The sequence below is a fragment of the Cricetulus griseus genome, chromosome 4 (assembly GCF_003668045.3).
Source record: "Cricetulus griseus strain 17A/GY chromosome 4, alternate assembly CriGri-PICRH-1.0, whole genome shotgun sequence".
NCBI classification, from domain to species: Eukaryota; Metazoa; Chordata; class Mammalia; order Rodentia; family Cricetidae; genus Cricetulus; species Cricetulus griseus.
This window is the reverse complement of record NC_048597.1, coordinates 199572830-199590867: the sequence shown is the minus strand read 5'-3', so window position 1 is coordinate 199590867 and position 18038 is coordinate 199572830. Positions and strand designations below refer to the sequence as shown.

Here is an 18038-nt window from a genome sequence, read left to right as displayed (position 1 = left end):
AGGAGGCTCTATGGTGGTTTGAATGATCATGGTTCCTATAGGCTCAAATATCTTAATGCTTGGTCCCCAGTTGGTGGAACTCTTTGGGAAGGATTAGGAGGTGTGGCCTTGTTGGAAGAGGTATGCCATTGGGGGTGAACTTTGGAGTTTCAAAAGCCTATGCCATTCCCAGTTAGCTCTCTCTGTGTTATGGTTGTTACCACAACGTGTAAGTTCTCAATTACTGCTCCAGTGCCATGCCTTCCTGTCTGCTACCATGCTCTCCTCCATGATGGTCAGGGATACTACTTCCTTCTGGAACCCTGAGCCTCAAATTAAATGCTTTCTTTTATAAGTTGCCTTGGTAGTGATATTTTGTTACAGCAATAGAAAATTAAGACAAGCAATAAGTGTGCTCGGTGCTGATTTCCACCTAGCCAAGAGCTCTGATGGGGAAGACAGGTGTCTTGTTTGAACCATTTAATGATCAGCCACTGGTTTCGGCCTTTCCATCTCTAGTCAGAACAGAATCTGAATGATAGCTCTCTTCCCCCTAAAAGGCAAGAAGAACCCTACTGTTGTAGAAATGATTTTCAGACTGGGAGAGAGAAGGAGATTTTGATTAGAAATTTGAGGTTCTGCTATCCAGAGACATCTGAGTGGTATTTTCCCTAAATCCTCATAGGCCAGGGCTCTGCCGAATGTGCTTTGCTTTCCATAGAGTACCTACACTACAGTATGGAAACGGGGAGTTGAGAAGTGGCAATACATCTAACATAATACATCCAGTTTTCTGTAAATCCCCTCTGCCAGTGGTACTCAGTTTAGCTAATGTCCTGGGACTGGTATGTATGAGGCCTTCTGAGGGCAAGAAGTTGAGAGGGCCGTTGGGGGACTACAGTGTTCATAACCTAATTATAAGCACAAGAAACCCTAGGTGGACTGGAGAGTCAGATGGCTTTACCCCTGATGCCATCAGTTCCTTTCCGAGCCTCAGAAGCACCTGATACTGTGCCCTCCAGGAGCACAAGAGTCTCCTGTGTAGTCCACCACTGTGTTTCTAATTCTTTGTGGGGTGCTAGGCACCCAGTGATGTCCAGGCAGTGTTCATTGGATAAAGGAATGCTTGAGCCCTCAGCTTCTCCTGTAGAGAGTGGGTATGGGTGTGATGGTTGGTGATATGCTCTCATGGCAAATGGAACTTTTGCAGTGTCCATTTATTTAGCAAATGTTTTTGTATATATTATCATGTTCTAAGCATTGTGCATCCTTTTTAAAATTTTCTTTATTTTATGTGTATGACTATTTTGCGTGCATTTATTATAATCCGCTGAGGCAAGAAGAAAGTACCTGGAATTAGAGGTTCAGTTGCTTGTGAGCTGCCATGCGGGTGCTGGGAATTGAACTCAAGTCCTTAGGAATTAACAGCCTGTGGTCTTAACCACTAAGTCATCTCTCCAGGCCCAGTGTTGTGCATCTTGATGCAAATAAATCAGTGAAAACTTTTCCATTGATTTAAGAAAATATAGTGGCTAGGTAGTAGTGGCACACACTTGGGAGGCAGGCAGAGCTCTGTGAGTTCGAGGCCAACCCGGTCTACAGAGTAAGTTCCAGGACTGGCTCCAGAGCTATACAGAAACCCTGTCTCAGAGGAGAAAAAAAAAGAAAAGAAAGAATAGTGCTCGAATTTAAAAAGTAATTTGCACCTGTTATGATCTAAGAATTGTAAGAACATTGAAAAGAGGCCATATTTGTCTGCATATGTCAGTACTGGGAGGTAAATACCAAATGTCTGCAATTTTTTTTTGGTTCTGACAGAGTTGTGGCATTTCTCCATGGTAAGTGAGGGGAATACCTGGAATCTGCTGGTGTCTGTGCCCCAGCACTAAGGTTACAGGCATACATGTCACTACTGGTTTTTCACTCAGGTGCTAAGGGTCTAAGCTTGAATCCTTATGCTTGCACAACAGGCACTTAACCCGACACTGGGCCGTTTCCCCAGCCTGTCTCATTTCACCAAGAAAAATCCCTGGAGAGAATGAGCCAGGGGAGTTAGGCTCTGGTGTGATTGTGGAGCTAGCTGCTCCAAGACTCTGCAGACCTCTTAGGTCTGCAGAAATGCTCCCAGGAAGATATGAGTCTGCCCTTTTAATGAGTTTTCATCCTGTGTTTTGCTCAACTTTTGCTGGAATTGTGTGGAGAACTGGAATTGGGAGGAGAAAGGGCTTCAGGAGGATCTTTTGGCCGCCTCCTCCTCTGCTGTCTCTGGGCCATTCCACTGGGAAGAGCGGCCTTTCTTCCAGCAGACTGCCCCAATCCAGCTCTGCCAGGCTGTGCTCCCTGACTAGAGGAGAGCAGGCCTTCGTTATCAGGATGTTGATCCTGGATTAAAGGAATTACTTCCAGGCAACCAGCCCAGTTTTATTTCCCTTTCCAGCTCTCAGATGTTCAGGAAGACTGCTTATAGGGAAGGGGCCCTGACTCTTTAAATGTGATTGCAGCCAGCCACTTGCCCAGCAGGCCTTGTAGGGCAAGACCATGATGGGTATCCAGCTGTAGTCAACTGTCACGTCTGGCCTCAGGGAGATTATCCTGTCCCTGGAGTGTGATCAGGGCACTGTCATGAAACAAATGGCCCTGTGATCTGGAGGAGGTCGGTCCTTGTTGGTGCTCTGCCCATTACCCCAAAGTCAGAACTAGAGAGGCCCCCAGAGATCAGCCTGCCCTTCCCCTCATAGAACACATTAAAATGGAAAGTGATTCCCACTCATAGCTCAGAACTAAAATCTCCAGTCACATGGTCCAAGCTGTTAGGTAATACTTGTTCCATGTATAAATCCATTATTAGGAAAGCAGGCTTATGCTCTTATGGTTTTATACAGATACACAATTGTACATGTAACTATTTTATGTTGGGCATAAGTTGTTTAATTGCCTGAAGTTTGGAAATGGACAGCATAGATTATAAACTTCCACTGGGAGCTGACCAAACAGAAGCAGTGGACTCTGTTTATCTCTGTCCTCAGCCTTCTTAGGCTCCTTCATTGTAAAGTATTCACTAGAGGAAGCAGGTCCTTGGCCATGCGGTGGAGTGAGCCCTCTATGCCTTTCCTTAGGAAGAAAACTTTACAGTTTACCCAGCCCTCACATGGGTACTGTAACAGAGGTAACATGCTAGAAGACTTTTCCTGTCCTCTGAAGAAATGTGGCTTCCTCAGAACAGTGGTCCTGGAAGTGACTGTATAGAAGTCTGGGTACTGTCGAAGTGCAGTGGTGGAGTTTCCTGCCGTGGAGATGCCACCGTATTGAGTAGGCCAGTGTGGGCCTCAAGAGTCTCCATTTCCAGTGAGCATCACTGCCCTTCTGCTGTAAATCTCTGGCCTCTCCTCTCTGCTCTCCAGGTCATGAGTGACTATTCTTGTTGGTACTGTTTGATGGTGGCCATGGTGCAGGTGTAGAGGTCACAGGAAAAGTATGGAACATTGGTACTCTCCTTCTACCATGTGAGTTCCGGGGATGGAGCTTAGGTCCGCTCCTCTCTGACAGCAGAACAGAAATAACAGAACTGTGTGGGTGGAAACCAGTGAAGTGCAAGCCCTTTACGCTCAGGTTAGCACTCTGTGGTTTGTAGCTGCAATTGACTTTGCATTCTGAGTTTCTATGCTCTGGAAGGAGGCAGTGTTGGAGCGGATCTGTCTAGCGGGCCCTTGGCTGAGGCCACAGTTCATATTTGTCCTGGTCCTTGATGACTTTTCTGTGGCAGATCCACTGGAATGTAGCTCTCTGGTCACTTGGAGGCCTCCAGTGCTCTCTTTCTCTAAAACAGAAAGCATTTAACAGGCTTTGCTATTTCCTGAGAGGAAGAGCAGGTCCAGGGAGTGGCCTTGTCCTTCTTGCCTGCATCCTGATGAACCTTGCCTGTGTGGGCAGCCGAGGCTGCAAGACTGTGGTTCAGCCAGCCCCTCACAGGCTGGCCATGTCTGCTGCTACCATGCCTTGGTACTTTGTGGCTCTTCCCTGATCTGCTCATGGGCTTTATTCAAAGTCCATCGCCAGCATTTGCCTCTACTCCCCAAAGCAGGGTCCCACTGCAGCCCAGGCTGGCCTGAAACCCATTGTGTAGCCCATGTTGGCCTCAGACTCTCAGCAATTTTCCTGAATGTTGGGATTACAAGTGTGAGCCACTATACCTGTCTGTGATCTATTATGGAATTAAGAAATGGCTTTTCTCTTGGGATCATTTTTAAAAATATGGAATGTCTCACAGATTGACTTAGTTATCCTTTCACATGGCCATACTAATATTCTCTGTGTCCATCCAGTTTCACTTTGTGCTGTCCAAGCTAGCACAAGTGTTGCTTTTAAAAGTGGCTGCCCCAGTGCTAGAGACAGCAGCACTCACCAGCTGGCCATCACGAGAATAGGTCAGAAGCATGGAAACCCACCAGCCCCCCAAAGGGGTTTGGGCTAGAGTTCAAGTGGTTATTTTCATAAGATATATGAAAATGTTAAGTTAGCAATTTAAAGACTTAACAAATGAAAGTTTCGTGTTCCCTAGTTGTGTGGAGTTTGTGAAATTGCATTCTGTCTTCTGAGAAGCAGGAGGCCCAGCATTAGTTGCCTTGGCCTCTCACATGGGTTCAAACAGATTTTTAAAAATCTTCCAAGGGAAAAACACGCATTTTTTTCCATTAGTGTGAACCCTTGAGACTGTTTCTAGACCCATGCATGATTTTGAAACACTCAAAATGAAAATTGGAAACTAAAGTTTGTTAGATTTGGGGTATAGACTGAATTTTGTTCTAAATTATCAGGCTGAGTACAGTTTTTATTGCTTATGGACAGAGTACCTTAAACATTCCTTGGAAATGAATATGGCCTTTCTAAGTTTAAGAATTGAGTTGGGTCTTTCTGTGACTGGGTTACCTCACTCAGGATGGTTTCTTCTAGTTCCATCCATTTGCCTGTGGACTTCAAGATTAATTGTGTAAATGTGCCACATTTTCTTTCTTTCTTTCTTTTTTTTTTTTTTTTTTTTTTTTTTTTTTCGAGACAGGGTTTCTCTGTGTAGCTTTGGAGGCTGTCCTGTCTGGCACTATCTCTTGTAGACCAGGCTGGTCTTGAACTCACAGAGATCCGACTGCCTCTGCCTTCTGAGTGCTGGGATTAAAGGTGTGCACCACCAATGCTCGGCTGTGCCCCATTTTCTTTATCCTTTCTTTGGTCGAGGGGCACCTAGGTTGTTTCCAGGTTCTGGCTACTACAAATAATGCTGCTATGAACATGGTATGTACTCATTCAAAGTGGACATTAGACATAAAGTGAAGGATTACCAGCCTACAGTCCACAACCCCAGAGAGGCTGGGTAACAAGGAGGACCCTAAGAGAGACATACATGCATTCCCCCTGGGAAGAGGAAACAGACAAGATCTCCTGAGCAAATTGGGAGCATGGAGGGAGGAGGGAAGGGAGAGGGAGGAAAACATGGGGGAAGGACAGAGAGGAAGAGCAAGGAAAGAGATATTTTGATAGAGGGAGCCATTATGGGGTTAGCAAGAAACCTGGCACTAGGGAAATTCCCAGGAATCCACGAGGATGACCCCAGCTAAGACTCTTAAGCAGTAATGGAGAGGTTGCCTGAACTGGCCTTCCCCTGTAATCAGGTTGATGACTACCTTGTATGTCATCATAGAACCTTCATCCAGTACTGATGGAAGCAAATGCAGAGATCCACAGCTAAGCACTAGGCCAAGCTCCTGGAGTCCAGTTCAAGAGAGGGAAGAGCACTAATATGAGCAAAGGGGTCAAGACCATGATGGGGAAACCCACAAAAACAGCTGACCCAAGCTAATGACTCACACTGACTCTAGACTGACTGCTGGGGAACCTGCATAGGACAGAACTAGGCCCTCTGAATGTGGATGACAGTTGGGGGCCTTGTGCAGTTTGTGGGGCCACTGGCAAGTGGGACCAGTATTTATCCCTAGTGCTGAACTGGCTTTTTGGAACCCATTCCTTAGGGAGGGACCCCTTGCTCAGCCTAGATACAGGGGGAAGGGCCTTGGTCCTGCCTCAATTGATATAACAGACTTAGTTGACTCCCCAGGGGAGGCCTCATCCTCTCTGAGAAGTAGTTGAGGGGGGAGCAGGAGGAGGGGAGGGAGTGGGAACTGGAATTGGTGTGTAAAATTTTAAAAAAAAAGATTATTTAAAGATCTGGGTGATCCTGATACACCCATTAATCCCAGCACTCAGGAGGCAGAGGCAGGTGGATCTCTCTGAGTTCGAGGCCAGCCTGGTCTACAAAGCGAATTCCAGGACAACCAGAACAGTTACACAAAAACAAAACCCCTGTCTCGAAAAACTGGAGAAAAAAGAGAGAGAGCAGCCATTATGACTTTAAAGAACTGTGGGTAAAACCTTTCATGTGGTTTATGCAGCTTCCTGTGGGTGTGCAGACTTAACCCATCTGTATGTGTGTTCTCCTGTCCGTGGCTCCTGTGTTACTGTTGGCTATGCTATTATGGCTTATAAATGTGGTGGGACTTAACCCCCTGGGAAGGAAACCAGAGTCCAATCTCTTAAGCACATCCAAAACCATCATCACATATAGCTTGTTGGAGAAATTTGAATGGTTGTCTCTGCAGCGGATGTGGATGAGTGTCTCTGGGGGTAGTTAGGAGGGAGGTGGTGCAGTGGGAGCAGAACCTGTCCTGCTCATCCATTGTATGAGAGGAAGGTCATGGTCCTTGGAAGGTGGGCACTGTGGGCCCTATACTCAGCCAGCTGACTTGGCGTTTGAAAACATCCAAGGGTTTTAGACATGGAGTGGGTATAACTTCATTGGCTAAGGGTCAGAAGAGGTTTTGGAAAGGGAAGGCTGGGGATAGCTGTCCAGCAGAGGGCCTACTGCAGAGGCCTGGACAGAATGAGTTTGAGAGCTTGGGTAGGGTGCCAGCCCACATATGGCAGACCTGGTGGACCTGCTCTGCATGGAAGCTGTTGCATCTTCTATGCATCTGTTTAAATGTGTCCTTGCAATTGCTTACTGCTTTCTGTTCCTTTCTATTTTATTTTTAAACATGTGTTTATTTTATGTGTGTGAGTATTTTGCCTGTTCGTATCTCTGCGCACCATATAGATACCCGGTACCTTCAGATATCAGAAGAGGGTGTTGGATTCCCTGGAGCTAGAGTTATGAATGGGTTTATGCTGCCAGGTGGGTGCTGGGAATCAAACCCATGTCCTCTGTAAGAGCAACAAGCATTTTTAACCATAGCCACGCTGCTTTTTATTTCTAAACAATATCTTTAGATTAGAATTACAGTTGCAAACAACCAGTGAAAGCACATTATGACTCATTGATGGTCTTGCTCTCTCAGTGTCAGGGGCCATGCTTGTACCCCAGAATTGAGGCCCTGTGCACTCATGAGTGTGTGGTTTCTGGTGGTCCCCTAAAACCAGCACCCTCGTGGAGTTTTAAATTGATCTTCAGTATTGAGGTCATCAGCCTTTCCACATTTGGGGAAAGCCATAGAGGAACTTCTGTCTCCTACTGAGGTACTGAGAACAGAGTTTGTCTTGGACATACTCTAATCATCCTTCTCAAGAGTGGGACATGCAGACTAGGCTTTGACCCTGAAGCTGGCTATGAGAGCTTGGTAAGCACAGTGCAGTAGAAAGTGAGTATAGATATGTCCGCTGAGAACACTAGCCTGGAGAGGACGCTGGTGTGTTCACCAAGAGGTCATCCAAGGCTTGTGTAGATGAGGTACTTGCCCCACACAGCTGTCGGGTAGAAGAACGAATGTGAAGCCAGATGTTTAGGCTCTGTGGCAGGTAGATGATTCTGTCTGGGGAGAGAGTTGTGAGGGTTAAATGTCCGTGTGGAACAAAAGCTCAGTGTCTGGGAATTGTTTAATTGACAGTGTGTTACATTACTACCGTGTAAATATAGGTGACTGGAAAGCCTACACTTCATTCCAGTTTTGTAAAAAAATTGGCGTGTGTTTGTGGGTAGAAAAATATTCAAAAATATGTACACCGAGGTTTGGGGAGGGACCATTCCTGGTGATGATGTAGTTATGTGCACTTTATTTTCCTCTTTGTTTTCCAAATCATCACAGGAGTTGTGTATGTGTTGTCATTCTTACCTGACATTAAAGTCTAAATTTGGGGACAGAGAGATGGCCTAGTGGCTACAAGCACTTGTTGCTTACGCACACGCACACGCACACGCACATGCACACATATACACACACACAGCAGCTCATAACCATCTATAATTCCAGTTCCAGGGTATCTGCTCCACAGGCACCATGCACTAACTCATACATACAACATAAATCTAAAAAATTGAAGTCTAAATGTACTTTTAGGCTAAGACTTGGGAGGCAGAGGTAAGTAGACTGCTAAGTTTGAGGCCAGACTGGCCTACATTGAGACTTCCAGGCCAGCAGGTCTACATGGGGAGACTGTGTCCTAGGTGGGGGTGGAGGTTAAAATGTACTTTTATAAAAGAACAGAAGAACAAGGTGTTTTCTAGGTAAGCAGGAGTGCCCTCCAGGAGTCCCTGCAAAACTGTGGCAGCCCTAGACTCTCCATCAGACTCAGGTTTGGAAGACCTCAGCCTTCTTCTCTGTTTCCCATTGCTTTCAATTTTATTTCTGACATTTTTAGTCACACAGACATTTACTTTCCTCGCTTACATTGTAGCTTTAGAAAGACTTTCTGTTCCAAGAAAATAGAGATGCAAGGATATTTCTTCCATGTTGCTAAGGGAGAGACTCAACCCTAAAACTGTCAGCCTGGAGCTGGCTCCCTAGAGTTGTACGGAGAGAAGTAGCTGGTGGCTTGCCGTTTGAAATCTGCCCTTCTAGTTGTCATTTCAGGGCTCAGTCCTAAAGAAGTTGCTTGTTTTCTTTAGGTACTGCACCACAGCTCACATGGCCAGGATCAGACCTCACTATTTGCTCTCCAAGATTTCTGCCAAACCCTTCCCCATGAATTTCTGCTCTGCTATGTGGCTCTGTAACCCAGCCATTCCTTGTGTCCTTAAAAATGCAAGAGAAAGCTAAGTATCTCTTGCCTCAAGGGCAGAATGGGACAAACAGTCTTAATTATGCAGACATTTTCTTGTAACTTAGTGGGCTTTATTCCATTCATTAATTTATTATGTTCACTATCTCATTTATCTAATGATTTGTATTCAGTTTATTAAATCTTAAATCAGATTTGAGATAATTCTCCACTGTGACAGATTTCTCATGTAGGTAATAATTTGTGGTGATTTTATTTCTTTCCGGATATGTGACTGGTTGTCAATGCCATTATTCAATAGTTAACCCTTTGTCCACTGGTTTGATTTGAAATGTTACTTACTTACTCTTTTATATACTTAACCAAGTATTTTGATTTGTTAGCAATATATACTCTTGTTTTAATTATTGTGGCTTTATAACATGCTTTACTATGGTAGGACAATTCCATCCCCATTATTTCAGACTGAACTTTAGATGAATTTTATCATCTCTTTGCCACACTTTGAATTTGGACTCGACTTTTTCAGACCATAGGATGAAGGCTGTCTCAGTTACATAGCTGGGCTTGTTTGCTTTATTTCCCCCCTTCCTCCCTTCCTTCCTTCCTTCCTTCCTTCCTTCCTTCCTTCCTTCCTTATTTCTCTCTTCCTCCTCCTCCTCCTCCTCCTCTTCCTCCTCCTCCTCCTCCTCTTCTCTTCTTCTCTTTAAACCTCCTTTATTCAGAGAGCCGACAATCTGAGAGGACAGCGGGTTAACATTGCTAAAGAAATCTGTCTTTTGTCTCACCTCCAACCAGGTGGGCATTATATGTTGATTGTGGTGAACATGCGTCTCGATACTTTCTGAGTACAAGAAAGCATTTGCTTTTCCCATGTCTCGGCAGCAGGACTCAGTGGGTCTTCTTTAAGCCTGTGTCCCTACTGGTGACTTCTAGGATGTGGTCCTTGCTAGTCTCAAATATACATGCCATTGTCCCCTTTTCATCTTTAACAGTTCTTGGGATCAATTTCTAGGAATGGGGTCATGGGTCAAGAATTATTATGGTTTCTAAATGTATTGAGTGAGTGTGGATGTGTGTGTGTGTGAGAGAGAGAGAGAGAGAGAGAGAGAGGGGGAGGGAGAGGGGGGGAGGGAGAGAGAGAGAGAGGAAGGGAGGAGGGAGGGGGGGAGGGGAGGAAGGGAGGGGAAGAAGGGAAGGAGAGAAACAGAGGTATATGTACCACATGTTTGGGGGTTTATATATGTGTGTGCATATTCATACAGAGGCCAAAGAACAATATTGACTGTTGTTCTTGGGTACTTTCCACCTTTTCCTTTCTTTTCTTTTTGTTTTTTTGGTTGGGTGTGTGTGTGCATGTGTGTTGGTTTTTGAGACGAGGTTTCTCCTTAGCCTGAAGTAGGTTAGATTGGCAGCCTCAGGGATCCTCTCTGCTCTGCCTCCCCAGCGCTGGAATTACAGCCATGTGCTTGCTGCCTTGCACTGCTGCTGCTGCTGCAGCTGCTGCTGCTACTTGCCTCTTTTTCTTTTCCTTCCTCTTTTTTGTAATGTGGATTCTGAGGATGGAACTCAGGGCCCTCATACTTACAAAGCAAGCACTTTGCCAGCTGAACCATCTCCCCAGCCCCCTGTACTGAGTTTTGGTAGGTGACCATTCTGGCCTGGAAGGCTGGAGTCCCAGGAAGTGAACAGCTGAGGCGAGACAGTCCCAGTGGAGGCTGTACTAGCTGGTGAAGCCCAGCTCCCTGGCTGTGCTGCTAAGTCACCAGCCAGGCCTCCCAGTATTCTTTCCTTGAAAGGTCTGCTGGAAAGGTTTGCACAGTTAAAGACAAAAAAGTCTTAAGACAGGCAAAGAGACCAGTAAGTGTTTTATACAATATATATTATATCTGGACTGCCAACATATAAAATGGTCAAGACTTTTAACACTTCCTTTTTTATTATTTTGAGCACTGCTTTGAAAGCCAGCTAGGTTGGAGGGAGAGCAGTCCTTGGGATTCAAGAGAAGAAACAGAGGGCCAGGACCTGAATTAACTATGAGTGGACTTCTGGATTTGATGCTGTGGTGGCCTAGGCATAAGAACTTATGGCAGCAGCTGGAGCATCACATGGTACTTCTGAGGCAGCTGTCTAGAGCAGTTCCTCCTTGACTGAATGCCAGGCTCCGTTCTCTGAGCGGGTATTTCACATCCCGACTCTTAGAGCATTAGATAGCTACCACGTTAGGATTGTGCCCACACAGCCCTTGTCTGCCCTACCTTTCACATCACATCCACTCCGGAGACAACCCAGGTGGTTTTCAAAATGTTTGGTTTGGTCTTTTATGTGGTGCTCAGTGCTGTATTTCAACTGGCATTTGAGCATTCTTGAAACAGCCAACAACTTAACATAAGAAACCAGGCACGTATTTTCAAGGTACCAAATTCTTAGATCTGAGACCAGCAAGTTTAGCTTGTGTCTTAGAGAACAATAGAAAAGTAACTAACACGTAACCCCTTCTGGCTCTTACATTCTTTCTGCCTCTTCTTTTACATTATCCCCTGAGCCTTGGAAGGAGTAAGTTAGATGTCCCATGGATGGCTTTGCATTTCATAGTCATTTGTTTTCATCACTTGGACTGGTTATGAGTCTTTGCAGTTACTGCGGCACACAGCAGTTACCACTGCACACTGCGGTTACTGCAGCACACTGAAGTTACCACTTGACAATGCATTTTCCGCTGCATGCTTCATTTACCGCTGCACACTGAAGTTACCGTTGCACACTAAAGTTACTGCTGCATGCTGCATACACCACTGCACACTGCATTTAACACTGCATGCTGCATTTAACACTGCTCACTGCATTTGCCATGAACACTGAAGCTACTACTGTACACTGCATACGCCATGGCACACTGTGTATGCCATGGCACATTGCACTCGCCACTGCACACTACACTGCACACAACACGCCACCACACATGCCACTGCGCACTGCATTCGCCACTGTGCACTGCATGCATCACTGCACGCTCCACTGCACGCTCCACTCAACACTGCACACTTCATTCAACACTGCACACACCACTGCACACTGCATAAGCCACTGCACACTGCACTCACCACTGCACACTGCACATGCCACTGCACACTGCATACACCACTGCACACTGCGCTCGCTACTGCGCTCGCTACTGCGCTCACCACTGCACACTGCACGCTCCGCTGCACACTGCACACTCTACGCTGCACTGCACACTGCAAGTTTGCATCAGTGCATAGAATCGTGTCTACCTTAATGGTTGTGATAAGAGATAATTGCATCATCCCTGCCTGTCTGGTTTTGCCCCCTTTTGTCAGTTTTTATTTCACCCTCAAGCCTAGAAACCCCACAAATGCTTCTGTCCTTGTAAGTTTTCTCTTTTTGGTTATTCGAAGACATGTAAAATGCTATATTTGTGATGTGACTTCTTTCACTTAGCATGTGCATATAATATTCATAGGTTTTGTGAGTCCATAGTTTGCTCCTTTTGTTGTGTGGATATGCCAGATTGTTTATCCATCCACCAGTTGATGTATATTTGGGGTTGCTGACAGTATTTTAGCAGCTGTGAATGAAGCCCCTATGAATGTTGACATATAAGCCACACCCCCTTTGGGGGCCATTTTCTTTCAAACCTCCATAGTTATCATAATCATGCCAGCCTTGTACGGTGCTGTGGTTGGTGTTGTACCTCTGTGGGTTCACATCTGGATTATACTGTTGATGGCTTTTCTCCCCTAGCAGTCTGGCTAAGCAGTGTGAAAGCTGGATAGCAGGGAGGATGCTTCAGCTCAGTTCAGCTTCTTTCCTCTGTGTTCTGTGTCTGAAGTATATGGTTGGTTTTACCATCGTGTTCTCCTGGGCAGCCAAGTTGCTCTCTTCTTAATGCTGCTCTCTTCCATGTGCACAGATTGTACCCAGACATGTTTTAGGTCTTGATTTTATTGGCGGCTATAACAAGGTTTCCCTTCCCTCATTCTAGGCTCCTAATCGTGAGCTCATGACTTACTGGCTGCAGGAGCTTCAGCAGAAAAGATGGGAATATTGCAACAGCCTCGACATGGTCAAATGGGACAGCAGGACTTCCCCAACTCCAGGGGATTTTCCTAAGGGCCTCGTAGCCAGAGATAACACAGGTAAGAGACTCAGGTGGAGGGTTCCATGCCTGTTCTTTCAGGGTAGCCATTTGACACAGAAACACAAGTAGTGAGTGAAAATGAATTCAGAATAAAACTAATGACAATCCCTTAAGAATGGACAATGCCAGGTGAGGTGCTCTGGGGACAGAGCCATTTTCAAGCTAGTACTGGCCTGGGTGTCAGACAAGGCTGGTACCAAGCATATTGCAGAGATGACGGAGGACAACACCTGTGTATAAATGAAATCATGACCCACAGCATGTGCCTTTTGATCTGGTTCCAAGGCTAGCCTGCCTTCTACCATAATTAAAGACGAAGTCTACACACTTATGTGTAGTGTGTAGACTTGGGCCAACTTCCTGACTCATTGAATTTTTAATGTGCCAGGAAAGTAACAGTGTTCCACTGATTATTTTCTAGTATTTCTTAGGAAGGCCTTAAAAGTCAAGCACTGGATGTATTTTATTCCGGATTCATGGCACTTCCATAGGTCCTAGTAAGTCCTTGCCGTTTGCACCTTAGAGAGAATGTGCTTTTGTACTTGAAAAACAAAACTTAAGCTCCTTGATCTTCTCATGATTGTTGACTATACTGAGCCCTTAGAAAGAATGAGACAGTTATTTGCAGACCATTGTGGAGACCTACCTCTCCCCACCTAAAGGCTATAGGGTGACGCTGTTTCTCATGGCTCCCCTGTCAACTTGTTAGAACGAGCTTAGAGCTCTTCAATTCTGTAGTGAGCTCAAAAATGGCTAAAATGTGTGTGTGTGTGTGTGTGTGTGTGTGTGTGTGTGTGTGTGTGTGTGTGTGCGCGCACACGTGTACATGTGTATATGTACCTGTAAGTACTACAGTGAGTATGTGGAGGTCAGAGAACAACTTTCAGTTGTCACTTCTCTCCTTCTACCATGTGGCTCCTAGAGATGGATCCAGATCAGGTCATCAGTCTCAGCAACTAGCTCCTTTACCCACTGAGCTGTCTTGCCAGCCCTGTAATAGCATTCTTAGTTAGGTATTTTGAGGTAGGGGATCACTATGTAGCCTTGGTTAGCCTGGAACTCACTATGTAGACCAAGCTGACCTTAAACTCATAGAGAACTACCTACCTCTGCATCAGGTTCTGTAGTTAAAGGATATGACACCACGCCTGGCCTATACTAGCACTACAAAGGAGAGCACATTAAAATTGAAACCAGTACAGGTTTGTTGTAGCACTTCCTCCAAGAGCTATGGTCTGGGCTCCATAAAGCATGTGGGACCCTCTGCTCAGCAGAGCGAGGGCAGTGGCATCTGAGTTCTGGGCACAGAGCAGCTATCTTTTTCTGGAATCAGCATCTTAAGACTAGGACTTTCCAGCCTGGCTTTTCCTGGCTGGGTGTTTTTCAGCAGACTGTCCATACTAGTCAATGAGAGGATCCTGCCTATGTTTATACCTGTGGATGATTTTCTAGGAGCCTTTGCCATATGGTCTTAGAACTCTTGATTCTCCTCAGCAGAGGGGAAGCCTTTTTGTCAAGTCCATGCCCCTCTCTAGTTTAGAAGTGAATTCCTGTTGCCTGAGGCTTAGTTTGGTTTGGTTTAATTATATTTTACCAACTAATTTTTATTTTTATTATTTTGAGTCAGGCTCTGTAATCTAGTCTAGCCGTGAACTCCTCCTCCTCCTGCCTCGACCTCCCCATACTGGATTACATGTTTGCACCACCATATTGACTTACAGGGTCCTGAGATATGGTAGGCAAGCACTCTACCACTGAGCTTCATCTTTGTCTTTTTATTCGTTTTGTGGTTTTTTTGAGACAGGATCTCATGTAGTCCAGGCTGACTTCAAACTCACTCTGTAGCTAAGGATGGCATTTTACTTCTAACCCTCCTGCTTCCGCTCCTAGCCCATAGACAAAGGTATTCGGAAGCCACCATTAATGCCTTTTCCATGACAAGAAGCTCTTTATCAGCTTCAGGGTCCTTGGGAGGGAGGGGGCACTGGGAAGAAACTGTAGGGGCAGGGGCAGCCTCCATGTTAGAGGCTTACACCTTTGGCACTGAAGATACTCCCTGTGCCTCCACTCTGAGAACACAGATCACTCCTCTCCAGCAAGGACCCGGGTATAAAGCTGAAAGGAGGACAAAGAGGTAGTGCCTAGTCTTGGAGTCCCTCTGTCTTGTCTGTCCTGCCTCCCTGTGAACCAGATGGTGAGGTTGGGAAGCAGAGGAGTGGTGTCCAGTTCACATTCGGTTCCCTTTCTCTGGTTTGGGCATTCCAGGTATGGGAAATAAGACTTCGCGCCATGTTGTTTGTTCACTCAGCAAGTGCCTGAATGGGCCCCAGCCTCGAACCTCAAGTGTTCCTATGAACCAGAGCGTTTGTGCAGAGAAAAGCAAGAAGTACAAATGAGGGAAGTGCAGGGCAGCCTGGGCCCTTGCATGGGCTGAGCTCAGCATTGGACTTGTTTGTTGGGGCCTCTCTAAGGACAGGATGGTCAGGACCCAGCCAGAAGAGACAGACAGGAGAGCAAAGAGCCAGAGAAGGGTTCTTCCACATTACTACAGGTCAGTAGGGCTGCAGGGGCCAGCAAAGCCCCAGCCTAGAGGCCCACCCAGCCTGCTGGATGGCCTTAAAAATTGAGGTTTTTATCTAAAGCACAGTGGAGTTTTGAAAAGAGTATATATAGAAATAACTAACGTTAAGTGTCTTCTAAATTCTAGATAGGAATTAACAAGGAAGAACAGATACTGAAACCTTGAACCACTGGGCCATTGTCAAAACCATAGCTATCCAGAAAGAAAAACATTCCGTCTAGAGGAGAAAGTCACGAAGACCAGGGGCAGGAAAGATGGCTCAGTGGTTGGCAATGCTTGTTGCTCTTTCAGAGGACCTCAGCTTGGTTCCCAGTACCCGTTATCAGTTGGCTCACAACTTCTTGTAACCCCAGTTCCAGAGGATCCAGTGCCCATTTCCCATCCCTGTGAGCACCTGGATGTACATGGCATATATACACATGGACATATACACATAAGAAATTTTAAAGAGAACTGCATTTCAGACCCTTTTGTTTCATCATCAAAGGGAAAAACTGGTTAAAAGATACATTTTGTGCATATACAGCAATATCCTGTAATATCCTGCAGTCATGCTGTGCAGCCCACCTTAACCTAACTGTGCTAACTCTAACTTGACTGGAAGTTGACTGTTTTTCATGGCACTGGTTTGCATGAAAAATACAACTTGCCCTGTCGTTGTCTCCTAGTCACCCAGTCACCTCCCCCAGTTGAACACTTTGTTTGTTGTCCTGAGTGTCCACCCATAATGTCTCTCCAGGCACCTAAAGACAATGTGAAGAAAGATAAACGGAATTGACACTTTGCATGGAGAGCATGTGTTTGTCTTGGAAGACAGTCCTGTCTGGAAGCCTTGTGGGGCTGGTCTTAGCTCTGACATTTATTGGTCATCAGGCTCTGAGCAGGTCACTTACTCACTACTACAGGAGTGCACACTGTGCTGTGAAAACAAAGTTTGTCCTCTCTCCATCACAAGGATTAAAAGGGGGAGCATATTGAATAATTCCACACCTGCAAGCACACACACACACACACACACACACACACACACACGCACACAAACACACAGAGGCATATATATGCACACACTCCTAATAATGTGATTTTGAATGGGTGAGGATTAGTTTTACTGCATTTAATAGGAAACTGGATTAATGAGAACATTATTGCTTTCTCTCACTTATGAGCAGTTCAAAGCTAGAGCGCTGACTCCTCATCCACATCTTGTGGTGACATATTATTTATGATTTCATAAAGCTTGCCTGAGGGTTCAGAATGCAAAGCCAGCCACAAGCCATAGAGACCAGGCAGTGGTTGTACACATCTTTAGTCCCAGGACAGATAGAGGCAGATGGATCTTTGTTAGTTCAAGGCCACACTGAGCTGCACAAAATTGCTCCAGTCTAAAAGAGAAACAGCTCACACAAAGGAGCTCTCAGAACTTTAATCCCAGGCCTTTAATCCCAGCTCTAGGGAGATACATATGATAGGAGCGGGGCATTCAGTATTTAGTCTCAGAGATTTATTCTCCAGGCATGTTGAGGAATGCATAGCAGTCTAGGATTGCAGTCTGAAGTTTGGTGGAGAGCATTACGCTCTGAGGATTCGTAGAGACAGGGTCACCCATTTTGGTCTGTTGTAGAGATAAGAGCTACTGGCTGGTTGTATTGTTTCTCCAATCTTCAGCTTGAACCCCAATATCTGTGTCTGGGTTTTTGTTATTCATGTTATGTCTAACTGTCCCATGCTTAGGACTAAGTTCCTGACTCATGCTTACTGTCGCTGGGGTGGCACTCATATCACAGGAGGACCTTCCTCTTCTCTTTAGCAGTGACTCTCACATGGCCGTTCCTCATGGCTACATCAGATAGTTAGAAGGGAATGTGGGGAGCCGAATAGTTCAGCTGAGCGGATGGCCATCAAGACCACAGACTCTTAAGAGAAGTGGGGATGGACAGTTGGTCATGAACTGTCACCATCCTGTAATTGTCTGTGTTTCTGTGTTTCATGTCTTCTTTGGAGTAAGAGACTATTTGTTACCTGTGTGGATGTTCAGTTTTTTAATTGGGTTTTAAAAGGGGGTGATTTTGTGCCTCTTTAAGTGTTCCATCTGTTATCCCTTCCCAGCCTGGCTTCCGAGGTATGCCTCAGACACCATCCCCCTGGTTGGATAGGGACCTAGCTTCAAATTATTACTTCAGAAAGATTAAAAAAAAAAAAAAAAAAAAAAACCTGTCTAATGTAGAGATCTTCGTAGCTATCAGGACACAAAGGGTTTGCCTGCAGGTTTCCGTAGTA

At 45.5% G+C, this 18038-nt stretch overlaps 1 protein-coding gene and 1 non-coding gene across 2 annotated transcripts in view; one reads left to right on the top strand and one right to left on the bottom strand.

Annotated features, from left to right (window-relative positions):
- Positions 1-18038, top strand: part of Tbc1d2b (TBC1 domain family member 2B) — a 66864-nt gene that overhangs the window by 9202 nt on the left and 39624 nt on the right. The window contains exon 2 of the mRNA XM_027410964.2: positions 13025-13178. Coding sequence (XP_027266765.1) covers positions 13025-13178 — 154 coding nt within the window. The remainder of the gene's footprint in view (positions 1-13024; positions 13179-18038) is intronic.
- On the bottom strand, positions 4225-4327 carry LOC113835245. The gene has a single exon (XR_003484621.1). It is a non-coding gene; the product is annotated as a U6 spliceosomal RNA (small nuclear RNA).